The sequence below is a fragment of the Glandiceps talaboti genome, chromosome 2 (genome assembly GCF_964340395.1).
Source record: "Glandiceps talaboti chromosome 2, keGlaTala1.1, whole genome shotgun sequence".
NCBI classification, from domain to species: domain Eukaryota; kingdom Metazoa; phylum Hemichordata; class Enteropneusta; family Spengelidae; genus Glandiceps; species Glandiceps talaboti.
In genome coordinates, this window is record NC_135550.1 from 24,318,313 (window position 1) to 24,336,645 (window position 18,333).

General features: G+C 34.5%; 2 protein-coding genes across 2 annotated transcripts; both read left to right on the forward strand.

The window, feature by feature from the left end:
• Positions 1-95: 95 nt before the first annotated feature.
• On the forward strand, positions 96-8,581 carry LOC144453753 (dual specificity protein phosphatase 10-like). Its single transcript, XM_078145096.1, has 3 exons — positions 96-1,098; positions 4,601-4,939; positions 7,201-8,581. Exons 1-3 carry the CDS (start codon positions 111-113, stop codon positions 7,464-7,466), a joined length of 1,593 nt encoding a protein of 530 aa, XP_078001222.1. The 5' UTR covers positions 96-110; the 3' UTR covers positions 7,467-8,581.
• A 2,662-nt stretch (positions 8,582-11,243) lies between these two features.
• On the forward strand, positions 11,244-16,006 carry LOC144453515 (NADP-dependent oxidoreductase domain-containing protein 1-like). Its single transcript, XM_078144828.1, has 5 exons — positions 11,244-11,448; positions 12,516-12,715; positions 13,172-13,513; positions 14,340-14,547; positions 15,678-16,006. The coding sequence occupies exons 1-5, from the start codon at positions 11,261-11,263 to the stop codon at positions 15,838-15,840; spliced, it is 1,101 nt and encodes a 366-aa protein (XP_078000954.1). The 5' UTR covers positions 11,244-11,260; the 3' UTR covers positions 15,841-16,006.
• Positions 16,007-18,333: the final 2,327 nt, after the last annotated feature.

Consider the following 18,333-nt stretch of genomic DNA (forward strand, 5'->3'; position numbering starts at 1 on the left):
TGCACATCTATTTCGTCAAGTTTCGTAAATCCTCGTGTTTATGATATCACCTTCCGAAATAAATCTGTGATATATTTAGTAACAAAAATGACGTCATTCATAAGCCAAAAATGGAATACATTGTGCCAAATAAGGAAAGAACAGTCTGCTGTTCTTATTTTCATCCACTGTTCGCCAGACGTGCAGGGTTACTCACCACTAATTTTGATCGAAGAGAGATTTTGTGTCAAACTGCTTTAATGCTTATCAAAGGACTTTCTTCAAAGACTTTGTCGGTCCTACAGTTGACTGAAGGCAAGACAAATCTGAATGCATCGAATATTACCGTAATATTTTGCGTTCGGCTCTTTCTTTCGCTGCGGGATTGTGTGATATCAGTACACGGCATCGTCGAAGCAGTTCTTCGCGCTCGTCGTCCACGTCTCCCTTTTGTAATGCCAGAGGTGAAGTGTGGGAATTCCTGTGTGCCAAAATTGGATAGGAGGTCTCTCAATCTGAAACTTCGGAGTAGCAGCTTACCACCACCTACAACTCGGACTCCCATGCCTGGTGCAACAACGATAAATCGAACAAACCCGTCTGCTACACCTCCGCCGAAGTTCCCCGCTTCAGCGTCTACAAATTATTCGAAACTCAGAACCGGGGTAAGCTCAAATAAAATGCCAATTACTAAACGCCGAGGTAATAAGTTTACGAACGCAGTCAATTGTACAACATGTCGAAGTAATAATAACGAAGGAGACATTAGAGAAATAACTCCCCGTGAACTTGCAGCGAAACTTATGAAGCCACATAAGTGTATGGTTGTGATCGACTGTAGGCCATTTACTGCGTACAATAACAGTCATGTTTCGGAGTCCATTAATATAAGCTGTTCGGACCGCCTGAGTAAAAAGAGACTCCAGCAAGGGAGGGCTACTTTAGTTGACCTAGTGACTTCGCCTGATGGAAAGGCGATTTTTCAGAAACGTTTTTCGAAAGAAATTATTGTTTACGACGAAAACACAAACGATCTTGATCTGTTACCACCAATGCACCCACTAAATTTAGTTCTGACTTCTTTGCGGGATGAAGGGTTAAATGTCTCGTACGTCAAGGGTGAGTATTAGTAATTTAACTCTTATATTATGAAATAATATAATAACTGTTAATGGTAGGTCTGTGACCAGTTACAATTTCTTCCGATTTCGTTTATTAATTTTTTAAAGGTATTCACGAAAAAAAATAATGTAATTGTGAACCTAGCTAACCGAACAGTAAGGCAGTAGATATGTAGATAAACTTTATAAGTTATACTGCGTACATATATATTGTAGAAGTTATAGTTTTTGTCTAGACATGTAACGGTATATGTACAAATAAATGTGAATTTATTTATAACACTAATTCAACCATTTTATATTAGCCGTCACACTGGACAGTCTCAGTCCTGGTCCTGTACGCTCTAAATAGTAAAATAGCCATAACTTATCGTCAAACTTTGGCCCTTTGATTGGATATTGTTGTAAACTGGTCTCGCAATCAAACAAGTTAGTAAACAAACTAAAATAGTGTGATGATGTCATAGTACGTATAACTCATATCCGTGCAATCTGCTGAGTGTGTTTACAAGGACAATCTCGTACCAGTCTATTCATTCAGTGTGCTGTGGGAAGTCCTTTGTTATTGTTTATTATTTGTCAATGACGCACATGTAAATTATATGTTGACGTTCTTGAGCTTTCGTGAGTCAAGGCCAACGACCTAATAAACAAGTTCATGACAAGATATGTGCTTTTCATGAGGCTCAAGCAAAATATACATGTAAATGTTTGATATTATATTTTCTGTTATATAATATAGGTCATGCTTTTTTTAAAAAATCTTTATTTACTGTACCAGACTATATTACTCAGTGATTGTGAATATTCTGCTGGTGTATTCTCAACCTGTGATGTGATAAAGATTGTAAAGTATGAATTCACTGTTTAAAACTTGTTAAAACTTGTTCAATCATGTTGGCTTTCTGAGATGTTTTGTTGTGGTACATTCTATTGACTGCCTACTTCACTTTGATATCATATGTAATAGCTGTTGGTGCTTCTTTTGCCAAGCATTATTTTTTGTCTTTGTACAGTTTAGTTTGTCTATGTCTCTTGTTGTCATAAACATAGACATTTCCTGATTGAATTTTGTATTGCTTCAATGTTAACTGATGGATCAGATCAGATGCATATGTTTTATGTTAAAATTCTTGTTGGCAAGATTAATCTACAGTTGCAAACACACCGGCGGCAAGCTATAGCATTCAGAACCATATGGGTGTTCCATTTCCATCATGAGAGATGTGTGAGCATAATGAGATCAACAATGAGATATGAAAATGTCATCATTCACAGCTGAAATCGCTCACCACATTCATCCATGGCTTCAGCAGTGATAGTTTGTTGATTTTGTCGGTTTTACTCTATTTTTTATTTAAATAAACAGAGCAGTTTTCTTGGCCAAAGCAGTATTACATGTTTTATAAAAAAAAAAAAACTTAAAAAAAAACTAAGGCAAAAAGATCATTCAATTTGTTTGTGTGTATGTAAAAAAAAGCACAGAGTGTAATGTAATACAGGGGCATTCCATGAATGTTACTGTGACCATATATAGAGACTTGTTGGCAGCTGACATTGCTTTGCCTTTGATTTTTTTTATGGCCAGTGGTATAGATTTCACTCAGATCAGTAGCTACTTTTAAAAGAATATGGTGTATCATCAAAGTGTAACACAAGTCACAGATACTGTTATGTAGAAAATGTGATGCTAAGGAACCTGTCACCTGTGTTATGAAATAGATAATGCATGAAACTGCACCCCTGTGTAGATTATTGCTCAATTACCTCGTATGAATTGATGGATGAATGATTGTGATGATGATATTTTATCCAACAGCAGATGGAGGATTATATCTTTCCACAAACATAATTCTAACCTGTATTAGTTTATATTTCTAAACTTGTATTAAATAACCATAAAGTTGCTATATTATTTCTTCAAATATATGAATTTCTTTTCAATCCCAAAAGTGATGTTTCAGTTTACATTTTAAAGTGTCACTGACTCTATACAAGATTAATGTATAGAGTATGCATGTACATTAGCGTGATCGAAACTCTGCCAGTGTGAGCTCCTAAAAAATCCCTGTTCTATTTATATAAAATGCAAATTGAGGATAGCACCTTTAAAATAAAGTGGACTGGTGACATTTTAACCTCCTGGTTGTATGTTTCCAACCTATCCTTGTACTTGGTGAAAATTTAACTATTATGCTAAACTGATAAGTTTACAAATACATGTACAGTGATAAAATTCATCCAGCCACAAACTGAATTATAACTTCATCATGGAAATGCTACAGAATGTATTATAAATTCATGGGTCCCTAATTTGTATTTCATGCCTGTCATAAATAAGATTAAAACTTGGACAGACTGAAATATACATGTATATGTACTCAGAAAGAAAGGGACTTATATTTCATTTACCTAATTTAAAAGTCAACTGGCTAGGCAATTTTGAAAATTGTAACAATTCATAGTTATAATTATGACCAAGATGGAGAGCCATCTGTGGCTCATTTAAAACTAGTATCAGTATTCCACAATACATCCTGCCTCATTACAAAGGGACGACAGTCGCATGAATAGCAAGCATGTCAATTAAATGCTGTTTTAGGCTTGATGTATCCAGTTTATGTGTGATAGGTTTACCGTCACAGCCATGAGCTTTCAAATATTGTAAGCATTCAACACTTGCTGGTATATTGAAATACCTCTTGACATTCCAGAATTCAATATGAGTCAAATCATGGGTATGCCAGATAACAACATTACATGTATGTAGCCCACAGAGTACAAATAAATCCCTAGACAGTAACCCTGGCTATAAATTTTCCCAAGATTTCCACAGTGAATTACTTAATGCTTCATATATTGCCTGCAGAATCAGAGCCTTGCAAACCATACTTTATTTGTAGGGAAATACTTAATACAGCTAATTTCAAACCCAAAATGTATTATTTCATGCAGTGATAAATTTCTCACCAAAGGCTATTTCTTTCTGTTGCCATAAGGTTGGAAAACTTAATGAGAGAATATTGAAATTCAAAAACTAGTTCTATTGGAACTGAAAAGGTAAAACATTTACTGTTAAGGAAACACATAAGCTGATATCATACAGGGAGCAAGATTGCTCATTAGGGTTAGTTAGTCTTAAAATGTACAGAAACGCTGCAGGCATGTCAGATTTTTCATGGTGAGAGTGTTGTTATTTCTTAACTATTATAGCTAACTGTGCACAAGCAATTAACGTGGACAAAGTAGATGTACTTTTAGGTTGACATAATTCATTTGAGGTTCCAGCTAACAAATCCCATGGCATCAAATCTTGCAGATTGTATTAAGTGCCTGGTCTGTGCTGTAATGAAGTATGTCTCCACTGATTTAGTTGCAGTGATTTATTACCCCCACCCCCCACCACAGTCCAATGCTGACCAAACAAAATTGAAAACAAGAGTAAAGAAGAAACATCTATTCACTACATTTTCTCTTTCTTCTTTATTGTTTATTTATAGGTGGAATACAAACATTTGTAGAACATTATCAGAATTTGTGTGCAAATTCACTGAGAACAGACGATGCGTCAGAGTCGATAGAAGCCAGTCCAGATAAACTGAAATTACTCAATCTTCCACCATCATCAATTTTACCTTTCCTCTATCTTGGAGCTGACAAGGATGCATCAGATATGGATCTCCTAGAGCGTTTGCAAATTAAGTATGTCCTCAATGTGACCTCACACATTCCATTGTACTTTGAAGACACTGCCAGTATCAAGTACAAGAGACTGCCTGCCTCAGACAACTGCCAACAGAATTTGACACAGTATTTTGAAGAGGCTTCGGAATTTATCGGTAAGTACCCAATCATAGTTGTTTGCCCTCACCTGACATAATTCAACTTTTACCTTTCCATCAAAACGAGAGGTAATACCCTGTCTTACCATCCATTTCAAATAACAAGCTGTCTTAAGTGAGTTCTTGTCAAAGGTAATGTTCATCAGTGTGTAACATATGCAGATCACGTAAACTTACTGACTAGAGGTGGAAAAATCAATGAGGAAATGGCTCCCAAATCAGGAATTACAGCTACAAGGTCACTTATATGTGTACTTTGCACAGATTACCATGTGTCTTATCATTTAATCCATGTTTCAATTATGTGGAGGACAAGGAAAACTTTCAAATGCATTATTTTGAAAAGAAGGAATGGATAGATAAACGAAATTTAAAACGATCGACATCGTGTACTTGCAGTAAATGATTGCAGCTCTGAGTCTTGAACAAATATAATGAAAGGAACTGCAGATGTCATTTTCATTTTCTATTAGTGAAAGGTTTTGGGGAAATGAACTCCAATCAGATAGGTTACCTTGGGGAAATTTGCAAGTGTAATAGGTGGTACAATACATTTCAATGTCATATATGTGAATGCGATAATTTTAGCTACTCTTCCTGATGTGTTGCAAGTTGATTGCCACATCTGTGATCACACAAGAGATTCAATCAAACATGTCAATACATTGTCCAGTACATGTAGCTACATTACTTCTTAGAAATCTGGCAGGCTGGGTACACTCGTATGTAATTAGTGGCATCCATCTAAGCAATTGACTCTTCCACTCTGGGAAAAAGAGGATAAAATGGTATTGAATTCTCCTGTGTATTGCAACAAATTTACCAAACTTTCAGCTGTCATGTTTATCAGATTTAGAATAAAATTGAGTGATTTTTATTGGGCAAGGGAAAGAAATGTCAGATGTCTGTCGTAGTAAATTTATGATTAGATTCATTATAGACTTTGAAGTGTCATATATCATAAGAATGATATTCAATTTTGCGATGTAATAACTGACAGCCTTGGCTTACAAGGTTGGAGAGAGGAAGACTTGTAACCTGCTGGCCATTCATTTCCAGTTAGAGTAGTATGCGAGGAAAAGTAATTTTCTACCAGCTTTATCATTAGATAGTTGCATAATTCAATCATTTTTTCTGTATCATACACATAGCTTTTACCAGTGCAATTTATACTCAAGACTTCTAAAGGGCATTTTGAACATAGTCAGGTATTCAGTCCCTCGCATATACTTAATTTATGTGAAAAATATTAATAAAGGAGAAAAGAAATTCAACAAAATGTAATATTGAACTACTACATAAATACTACAGTGTGTATGTGTGTGTACAACCATATCTTTGTACAGTTTCTCCACTTAAATTCAACAATTTCCCTGTATATTTACAAGTTGAAAATTTACTTTTTATTAAGCACACGTAAAACTGAAGAATTTATTTAACTCTAAAAAGCTCACAGTGCAGATACTCTGAGTCTATAATATACAGAATTGATGTGTTGAGACATAGTGTTGAGCATGTCCCTCGAGAGAACCCATGTAAGATATCGCTCCTAGAAACATGTAATAGAACTGATACTCATCTTGCTTTCCAAAACTGCTTACGTTTAAATATCAGCAAGTTCGTCTAAGTCTTCTGAAATGACAGTATATGTTTTAAGCCTGTAATTACACATGAAAGACACGTAATGGAAATGACTGTCATTTGGTACAATAGTTTCTATTTGTGACATAATGCATTTTGTGCAAACTTAATTGATACAACTCAGTCATGCTGCAAATTGTGAGTGTTGAACTTATTCCAAATTGATTCTGCATGTACCAATAAGCTGTTCGTAATAACAGAGTACAGTGTCTGAACCATGCTTGATTGACATGACATTTCTAGTAAGCAGAGGGCAGTTTAAATTATTTGCAGGGTGAATTCACCAAGAGAACTGTATGTCACTGCTTCATGTATATGCATGACAAATAATGGCTAGAGTATTGGTGTGTGTAGTTTATTACACACAGGAAATCTCATTGCAGATTCTTGTCATACAAACCAACATGTAGCTTCTAAAGTGATTATGTACAGAACATGACTTTTAAGGAAAGACTGGGAATCTAATAAAAGGGGAAAAACAGAGCTTAATTTAGTCTGGCATTTTGTACAATCCCAAGCATTTAGCTCCATGTGATGTCTTTTAAGAGATTAATGTAGCCATGTATTGATGTGTGAATATAGTCCATTACTGACACATTGCATGATTTCTCTTACAGATGAAGCTCGCCATAACGGCTCCAATATTCTTGTACACTGTCATGCTGGGGTTTCACGCTCTGCAACTCTCTGTATTGCATACATTATGAAGCACACCAATATGACGATGACAGATGCATATCAGTATGTCAAGCATAAGCGACCAATCATCTCACCAAACCTAAATTTCATGGGACAGTTAGTGGAATTTGAAGATGCTCTGAATCAGGGTACATCCCCACGGATACTGTTTCCAAGATTACGAGGTATAGAAACCACAGTGTGAGGATAGAAGAGAGAGGCTTACTTACATACCAGATGACTCGGATAGGATACATATACACAAGCTCTTCCATTGTATGAATCAAACTTTCAAATTTCATTTACATCTTACAGTATATGGAGAATTGGATCTTCCTCAGACTGGAACAGTAAGCTTTAATGATCACTTTAAAGTAAACCTCATCAAACAACTCTGTGAACAAAAACATTTTTACTGGAGATACTCACCTTAAATCACAAACCAAACATATATCGGAAAGAACAACTCTAAAATGACTTCCAAACCACCTTGAAATTCAGTGAAGAATGATCAGTATCAAGTTATCAAGTTCAAGACCACCAATTTATCCCACTCAGGGGCACGTCCACAACACGTCTGAAATATTTACAAGACATTAACCAAAGTAACTTTTCTGTATGTGTTTTTGAAGAGTATATTTTTTGTTGCTTGATATTTGCTGCCATATGACATAGTACATTTTATGAAATGTAAGTTGTTAAATCAGGTTTTTTTATGATGATAATTATAATGTACCGTAGCCTTTTTAAAAAAATGGCTGTCTACAGTAATTTATGTTGAATTGTTAATTTATTGTGATCTCTATTTGAAATGAACCATTTGTTGAAGTACCACAACACATGCTGTCATATATATCCTGCTGTTGTTGATAACTGTCGCAGAAGATTTAAGATAACCCGGTAAACTGATGACTGTTTGTAGGTTTTCATTACATAAGAAACTGAGCATATCTAACATCATACTGTGTATTGACATACTTACAGTACATTCCTTAAGTTATACGCATGACCTCAGCTTGTATATACATGCAAAACACTATATGACTGATTGGAATATCTTGAAAATGCAGAACGGAAACCACTTGAGGAGACAGGAATTGCTGATGTTCAAAGTATTAGTGTGTCAAGTGACAGTTGTTGAAATATCAGTTTCAGGATTTTTGTAAGTACATGGAGTATATATGTTCATTATCGTAGAATGAAACATAACATCAAACAACTCATTTGAAGGCAAATATACTTTATATTATATGGACAACCAGACTTACCTTAATGGTGTGTACATGTGTAGTATTACATGAAATACTACCCTGGAAAAATTTTGCTCAGTAGTGAGCTAGTTTCCAGTATTTATACAGATACAGATACCCATCACAAATACATAACAATTATTTATCTATGTACCATTAAGTCCAAAGACCTGATAATTTATTTATTATTTCAATATTTCTATAATATCTTTCCCAAATATCACTTAAAAGAAAAGTTCTCCTGTGATGGTGTTTGAAAGTACTGTACCGTAGAACTGCCCAGGGTTGAAATTTACCAACCTACCATAGAGGGCTCTCTTTTTTAGGAGAGCAAAATCACCTTGCAGAAAATAACTCAAATTTACACGAGACACAAGGCTGTATGATTGGAATACAGCATGGGGTGAAGTATTAGGAGTTGATATGCCAACAGAATGTTTCAATGTTTTTATATTTTACTTACTTTCTCAACAACTTTTTCAGTGTCCTAACTATTAACTGCTTTATTATATGGCTAAACACTACTGTAAGCTGTAAGAATTCTTACTTTTTTATTATATTTTCATAAAACACTTTTCAGTATTGTTCATATTTCATATTGATTATCAGTACATACTGGTTTAGTTTATTTGATTTTATAACTTGTTTTACTGTTCTATAGTTTTTTTTGCTAATAAATTTCGCACATTCAAAAAGTACAAAAGTTCATGTTGTTGTTGTTGTTGTTGTTGTTGTTGTTGTTGTTGTTTACTCCCATACCCACATACTTGTCATGAAAGGCCTACCAGTATATATTTGTGCGAGTCAACATGTTACTTGGAATTATATACTAAATGCAGTATCAATGACCTTTGTAAGGAGAGGGTTTTTGAGATTGGACACTGTATATTACTGGTATTGAATGAAAGTCAAATATAGTTTACCATAAATGTATAATACTGTCTATAATATGTGCAATTGTGCATGTTCTCACCACAAGGGGACATGTTTTGAAATGCATCTTTCAAGTGGACCATTCCTTGACAAGTCAAGATACTGATTGTGTGAAATGTGATAACACTTGAAAATGTGGTTAAAAAAGTGATTTGAAAGTTGATTAAAATCGTTATTAGATTAGTGAAAATGTAAAGGGGAACAAAGGCAATGCTGATTTCATCCTAACTGCTTAAGTTGATGTCGAGTGAGTCATGAAAAGTCACTTTCACTATCTTTACATTGCACAACTTCTCTAGTAAAGATAAGAGAAATAAAATTATTCAAATCAGCCACAAACAGACGTACTATACACTAGGGTAGGGAATTCTGGGTAAGTAAAACAACATTTTGTCATATCTATCAGTCTATTTATTGTTTCTACTCATACCATATAGAAATGACTTGACATTAGAAGGTAGAAGTAGTAGATATGTGCACTAAAGCTCTTGGTGACAAACGGATATCATGATCTGTAATTAGCACCTTGATTGTTTGCATTCCAAAAATGCCATGTGTCAGTTTACAGCAGTTCATGGCTAATTTTAATTCTCTTATTTTTAGAGAAGTCGTGCGATGCACAGGTAGTGAAGTGACTTTTCATGACTTTAATACTTGACATCAGCTATTAAAAGCAGCTAGAAATCAGTCTTGCCTTCATTCCTTAATAACATGAGACCTACAAGGAATGTGTTAAACAGTATACACAATAAAAGTTAAGTGCATAAAGTCAGAGGTAGTGGTGATAAAATAAAAATCCTAGCATTCTATGATACAAGGTACTGCAAGACTTTAACGAGACTGCAAGATTTTAATGACAGCAGAGGGTTTTTAGCTAGGACAGCAATGACAGATGTGGCAAGAAAATTATTCCCATATTGAAATAGTTTTGAATGCCAACATCTTTCCTCTTGCATATGAAAACATTCAGTCAAGATGACTAGTTTTTCAATTCAAAATCAATGCAATGTGTTACACAACTAGGTAAACCAACTTGTATTTATATTATTTTAGTTTTTATATTGCATTATGTCATTCATGTAATTTTTGAGATGTGGCTATTAACAGTAGCTTTCATGAAGTTTATATATCAATTTATATCAATGTTATTGATTGTGCAGTTTGAATGTTGTGTATATGTACAACTAAAAGAAGATAAAACAGTACATTATAAGTATTTAACAACTTGAGTGTTCATTATACTAAAAGTGTGGTGCAGTGCCGGGGAAAGAAAATATCAACTTGTACCACAGGGAGCTCAGGCTCAGTTAGTTTTGTTTACAAATACAAACAAACAAGTAAACAAACAAAACACAAACAAGTAAACAAACAAACAAACAAATAAATGGATAAATAAACAAGTAAACACACAAACAAAAACAAGTAAACCAACAAACAAAATAAACCGACAAATGAGTAGATACATACATGAGTAAACGACAACAAACCAACAAACAACCCCCCCCCCCCCCCGCAATGATCACATCTGGAAACCAGACTTTTTTTTAAAGAAAATATCTGTGAGTGTTTTGTGTCTTTATAAATTATGGATAGAAAAAAAAATGCTGTAGAAAATAGAGCAACAGATAATAAGAGTTGAACTAATGCATATTTCATGGTAAATCACACTCCCGGGATCACGCTATGTCTAAATCCCTACACATACACACATGTGTAAATTGGAGGAAATGAGACCCACTAGTATACTCGTAAATCTATACTATGTTTACATTAATATTGACTTGCCTAAGGGTCCTTTGGAAACCTCGGCAACAAGATGGCGGTGATGGACGCTGGCAAACAAAGTGTTTCAGACATTACGAGAGATTTACCAACCTTACAGTTTGAAAATGCCCTGACAGAAGAAGAAAGATCGTATTTGGTATTAAGAGCACGTTCTCATGCGATCAATGTTTCACTTTGTGCTCAAGCTTCGTATTTTATTGCCATTTTGAACGAAGCAAGGTGAGTACAGCGGTCATCATTCATGTTGTTGTTTCAGTGTTTGACAGACATTGTGAGTATACCCATGGTGTTATGATGATGGAAAAGTTGAAGTCAAAGGTTACCTGTGTGTTGAACACCACAGGTTGTAAACAACGTGGACACTTTGGGTGTGATCTCTATAAATCTTTGAAGAACAGAGAATATAAAATCTAACTCATTGGGTACCATAACACCACACTACGTCACTAGACAGTACCCAGGGACGTATATATACGTGTTTATACGTCGCTGACAGTAGTACCCCCATAACTGAGTAACTTCAAGCCACTATGGCCAAGCCATTCCTCTAAAAGTTCATAGAAGTCTCAGAATGTTTCAAAATTACCAGAAAATAGAGAATTTATTTTTTTACGCATAATATCCTATATGTTTTAAACACATACCTAGAAGATATAAGTGTATATATATAAGGTAAACAATTCCAAATTTTAACTCTAGATACACCATGGAAGTATAGCCCACGTTATACTTCCATAGATACACCTTATCATACCCAGGATAATGTTGATAATTACTAAACTGTATCTGTTGTACGACGTCTCCTATCTGTCAGTAGGCTAAGTTCATCACTGACAAAATTCCCCCTGATACAGTGATAGATTTCACTGCAGTCTTTTCCCCCTGATACAGTGATAGATTTCACTGCAGCCTTCTTTTCTTTATCAGTTAATAACAGAAATAAGTGCCATAAAATGATCATAGATTTGTAAAATAACCTATTTATTAACAAAGTTTTAGTATTAAATGATTATAAATGTAGAATAATAGTTTTGATATAATTTAAAATTGTGAAATAAGTGTCGAATAATATAACAAAGTAAGGAAGTGTGGGATGTTTAAACATAAATTGCTGAAAGAAATGTACATTGTAGTTCATGCCAATCCATATTGTATGAACTGATAAACATTTCACTCACACTAAACATTTTAGAAATGAACATGTGATCGAGTCATACAGGTTTAAAAAAACAACAACAGAGTTTTAATTTTTTTTTCTTTTGTTTTGTGTCTTGATTAATTTTCAGAAAAGAGATAATTGAACTGAGGAATCCTAAATTGACTAAATCATCCAAATTCCTTCAAGATGCACAGGAGAGAAACCCTATATGTGTTGGAATTCTTGGATGTGGTCGTCTTGGCTCACATCTAGCCAATACTTTACTAACATATGCTGATGTTGAACCCAATGAACTGAGGATATCAACAAGAAGACCAGAAACACTTGGTGAGATTTTTATCAAACACAAAATGGAAATTGAATTAGTTACACAAACTTTGGAGAATATATTCTTCATGGTTCCAAGAATCATTAGGACAGTAACAGATAGCTGAATAATTAAATCATTGCATAATTAAGGTCCATAGTAGATGAAGTGAAATGTCGCATTCGTTTCGAATTTACTGTTCGAAAGGAACTATATTTTACTGTTGAACACAAACTGTTTATTGCGAGGAAAATAAACTATTCAAAATGGATTCACCATAACAGAGTCCTCTCAATCAACTCGTACTATTTTTGATGTACAGAGTCAGAATAGAAGTATTCTAATACATAGCTATTCATTTTATAAAGAACTAAAATGGATAAAAATTGAAGCCCAATTGGCCCAATCTTTACATATTGTGATTACCCTATCTATACTATATAGTTAATGTGATCAATGCCATTTTATTTCTGTAGGTGAACTTCAAGAAAGAGGTGTAAAGTGTTTTCACAATAATGCACACTTAGCAGCATCCGTACATGTTTTGTTCCTGTGTGTACTACCGTCCCAACTGCCAACAGTGGCTGAAGAAATCCGGGGTAAAATTTCCAGTCACTGTGTCGTATATAGTTTTGTCAGTGCTGTGCCCATTCCTAGACTTCGACAGATACTGAAAACTACACACATCATTAAACCTGAAATGACATGGAGTTCAGATAATGTGGATAAAGAATGGAACCTTGAGTTAGATATCAATTCAACATTAGAAAACCCAGCCAGTGTAGATGCCACATGTCCTCTGAGTCTCAATAAAAATGGTGAGTTTTTTTTTATATTATAATCTTTGTTTTTACACGTTGTTGATAGATTGCTAGGTCAGAATTTGGATTTTTTAAATAGATTTCATATCATAACCTCAAGTTGCTTAACAATAACCTAAAAGTGTATCACACACTCTGAAAAAGCAATACATGACAAATTCAGTTATAGGGCTTTAGTTGCCACCATTCCATAAAATACACTTGTAAGACTTAAGTCATCACCATACAGTACACTTGTAGGCCTTCAGTACACTACCAAATCATCACAGCTTACTACACAGATGTACATAGATACTTACAACTATGGAAAGTAAACCATTGGCAAACTAAGATAAACACAAGCTTAGTCTCTGCTAAATCTATAGTTGCAAAACTAGCATCAGCCGTTGATCTAACTACACTCACTGAAGGGTGGTGTCTCTGATGGCAAGTTTTCCTCAAGTGGCTACATACATATTCAATCTTCTTTGATGTTTAGAATGGTGTTTAGAATGTCTCAATTACAGGGTGATTATATCGACATACCAGGGAACTGCTATCACCCACTTGGGCAATCTACCACATGCATCAACAATGGTGTTACTTTGTGTGCATCTTACTTTGCCTATAGCTTGATTTTTGTAGTAGTATGTCACCTTATTTGAGAAGGTTTATAGGATGCTTGTATATCAAAGACCTTGCTGACAATTTTCAGAGAACATACTAAAAATTGACCTCTCTTAAAATCTAGAAATGTTAAGGGGTAACTATTTCATATTTAAATTTAGTGGAAATAGTAGTCACAAGATGTAATTTCTTTTTTCCATATTTTGTTTTATTCCAGAGGCAATAGTTAGTACCAATGAGAAGCTTTCAGAGATGATGATTTATTCATTCATCAATATGTGTACAGTACTTGGACTGAAAAAGAGTGAAACCATCTACATAGCCAATACTGTCTTACTAGGACTGTCTGCTGCCAGGCAGAGTCCTGTACATTTCAAAATACATCACTTCACAAGAAAACATTCAGAGACAGCTGTTGATTCACAGTAAGTGTCTTAAGATCTTGTACATGTATATCTATAATTTACTGCTATTACTAGCAGAATAAGTATACATTTTGATCACTTAAATGGGATTTATAGTACCAGTGGAGGATCCCAATTTCACTGGTAGAAGAATCTGAAATAGTGTGTATATGGTCTTCATTAAATTCATCACAATAATCATCTTTTAAAAGTGAATCCGGGTCTCATAGAAATATATACTGTTAGCTACTATTAAAAGCCAAGAAATTCAATCCAAGAGGTACAACATAACTTTATAGTTTCATCACAAATTACGACACCAGTACGGCTAAGGTTTGGAAACTCTGATAACAAGAAGAGGAAGTCTTATAATACTTGTAGATTAAACTACCCTGTACCGTAATTTTATGGGGTCCCTAGTAAAATATTCTCAGAAATTTCAGAAAATATTCTCAGAAATGTGGGTAGATTTTATTACCAGCTTACCACCTGCCATAAAATCCTTCTGAAATTACAAGTGTATATTGAAGGAAGAAAGTATGTCATAGACCAAATGTTTTATATACACATTTATTTCACTCAACAATGTCATGATAAACTGATTTATGTTACCCTAGTATACTCTGTTTGAATGGTTTGATCATGTTATAGCTATTCAGTTTTCAAGTCATGTAGACTACTGATGGTTTATTCATGGAGGTTTATGGGAGTCTCCATAGTTTATTAAAGCAGATTTGTGACCACAAGCTAAAATGGTCAAATTACCTGAGTTTACATGACAGTTCAAATATGAATAAGGCAGAGCTTGTTCCGTATAATAATAGGTCTTAAAAAATTCAACTAAAATATGAAGTAATAAAAATTCTGTAAACAAAAATCAAATGCATGTACACAAAAAACCAATAACACAGAAACAAATTAAAAGTTAATCTTTTTCATTTGACTTGATAAAAAGTTTCGTCTTATTTATTTTAAAATATGTGACTGCCTAACACAGTGTGTATTTTCTCTTTTCTTTATTTTGTGACTACCTAACACAGTGTGTATTTCCTCTTTTCTTTATTTTTGTGACTGCCTAACACAGTGTACATTTTCTTTTCTTTGTGTGACTGCTTATCCTAATGTATATTTTCTCTCTTCTTTACACATAGGCCTTTTCCTAAGTTTGACATGGGTACAGTAGCAGTGAATGAAACACCCCTGACAAGGATCATCATGCGAAATGAAGAACTGCGAAAATTAATCATAAAAAAATACAAAACTGTATTTGATAAATTTCATTATTGGAAAGGAGGCAAACAGATAAAGAAATAAGAAAGCAGCATATTTATTTTAACATCATTTCTATTTGGTGTTTGATATTGTATATATTTTTAGAATATTGTTTCATTAATTGGCTGTTTTCATTTTTGTATAATTCAGGAAAACAAACATTTAATATCAATACCAAACAAGACTGTCCAGTTTTTATAACACTATTTTCAAGTCCTTTCAATGTAAAATAATATTACAATGATTTTACAAATGTAAATATAAATATTGTATATTTGTTACAAAAGAAATGTTATGGTTATTATGGTTATTAAAACTTGTAAATAATAAATACCCCTAAAAGTTTCCCTTGAATATTTGTTTCTTGTTTGTCTCAATTCAAGGAGTTTTCTTAATTTCACCAGGAGGCTATTATGTTCAATGCTGTGACTTTTACATCTCAAATATTTCACTAATAAACAGCAGATAGGATTCCATCTGCAGTCTTGTAGTTATCAAAATGTTTCTGAAACAATAGCGAAGTACGTCACGAACACGCCAAGTACCTAAAACGAAAGAAAATATATTGTTTGTGTTAGATGGCGCCGTATATCGACACTACGAGCACTACGAAGTGAAAGGGAAAACATTGAAAATACAGATGGACTTGTCCAGAATTATAAAACATGTACCTACCGTAAGAACAAATTCCTTTGTTATGTAAATCAGTCCAAAGATTGAGAATCCAATAGCCGGACCATTTAGTTTAGCCAAAAACATATTGATCTGTTGAAAGAAGAAGAAAAATGTGAACAAATTTACGATTGCACAGCACTGATAAACGAAAACACATGGATGCCTGTAAAGTGTTCTTGGTAGCCATGGTTTCAGCAAGCAATAACCCTTGGTATTTACAGATTGGACATTGCACACTTTACTTTGCCAAAGATAAATACGATAGTTTACCCCCAAAAATGTAAAATATTTGTCATCACTACAACTCCTAGATCGTTGTCACAATCTCCCGCCTGGTGGTCATAGAATGTATGCCTGCTGGCACCAAGTCAAAGTCTCGGTAATCGTTATCTGTACAAACACTGGAATAATACAAATGTAGATAGCTTTGAGATTAAAGCTGAAGATTATAAATAATTGCCCCATGCATACCAATCAAAGATCACATTTTCAATCAAATCATACTCCCCGAAAGTTAATACAAAGAGCATAGGCTTACAGAGAAATAACATGCAACCCCTGTAATTTGATGATTAGTGACTGACTGGGTGAACGCTATAAATGTACTCATTACCTGAATAACCAGTCTGTTATTAGGTTTCGGTGGGATTTTGATATCATGTATAATAGTAACGGCTCCATGGGCCTGCAAACGGAGAAAGAACACACACGTGAGTGTCACCATTCATGTTGCATATGACGTTCAAGGCCACTGCATGCAGAAAATTAAGATTTCATTTAGTTTGATGATACTGAGGTAATTCTCAATCCCAACGTGCATGACATGAGCAAACTGATATATATAGTTGCCAATACGAAAATAGTTCCACATCGTAAGATTACGGACTTTCTCACGGGTCATACACCTTTTTAATATCGAATAAATTATTATATCTCGTATATTGTACTCTAGGGAGATAGCGCTATGCATATGACTTACTTTCTCGTGTGTAGCAGCAGCAAACCAAGTAACCATCGTCAGATAGAAAATAACTGTACCAACCCACATAGAAATGATTGCAGTAGCGGCAGTGAAAGTCTGGGTGTTTCGAATCAAGTTGTATAAAAAGAACCAAGCCAGTGGTAGATTGCTTGAAAGTGTTGAAAACACAAACACTGAGAATACGTCATCGGCAATCTCAACAGCTTTGCACAGATGTTGATGTTCACGTCTGAATAGTTCCAGGTCGCCACTGAAAGTACCATCATCGGCGATCAGTGAGTTTAGTTTATCGTTTAAAGTAGCAAACTGTCGAGATAAAGTCATACAGACAAGAACAAAGAACACCATTGTATATATCCAAGCAGCTGAATGTATTGGAATAAGGCACAGCAACGGATAGATAAAACCATTCGTCTGAAATGGTGTACGGTAAATACTGGTTGCGTTAACTTCGCTCCATGGACCAATGTAATAAACAAAAAAACTCATCCAATTATACAGGATGATTGCGAATCCTAGAATTACTAGAACTAAAACTCGACGTTTTAACCATTGTTCATCAATGGCAAGACCTAAAGCTTTACTTTGAGGAGATTCACAGTGTTTGTACCAATGATTAAGAAATTTTGAGAACTTGTTTGCACGGGCAAAAACAACGAAACAAAACGTGCCATTAACAGCACATTGGAGGTACCATACTTCGGTGTTAATTTTCGTCACTAAAGAACCATCCTTAATATTTCCAACCGACCAAAATGCAGTCAGGTATCGAAAACAGTCACACCAGTGTAAAATAATTGTGAGAATACAATAAGTGCGTAGACTGAATAGTTTACGAAGGCTAATAGTGGTACAACTCCTCTTACTGTTCGTCATCT

Coding starts and splice junctions, on each gene's coding strand:
- LOC144453753 (XM_078145096.1), top strand. CDS start 111: ATGGAATACATTGTGCCAAATAAGGAAAGAACAGTCTGCTGTTCTTAT. Junction 1,099..4,600: donor AAATGTCTCGTACGTCAAGG/GTGAGTATTAGT, acceptor GTTTATTTATAG/GTGGAATACAAACATTTGTA. Junction 4,940..7,200: donor AGAGGCTTCGGAATTTATCG/GTAAGTACCCAA, acceptor TTTCTCTTACAG/ATGAAGCTCGCCATAACGGC.
- LOC144453515 (XM_078144828.1), top strand. CDS start 11,261: ATGGCGGTGATGGACGCTGGCAAACAAAGTGTTTCAGACATTACGAGA. Junction 13,514..14,339: donor TCTGAGTCTCAATAAAAATG/GTGAGTTTTTTT, acceptor GTTTTATTCCAG/AGGCAATAGTTAGTACCAAT. Junction 14,548..15,677: donor GAGACAGCTGTTGATTCACA/GTAAGTGTCTTA, acceptor CTTTACACATAG/GCCTTTTCCTAAGTTTGACA.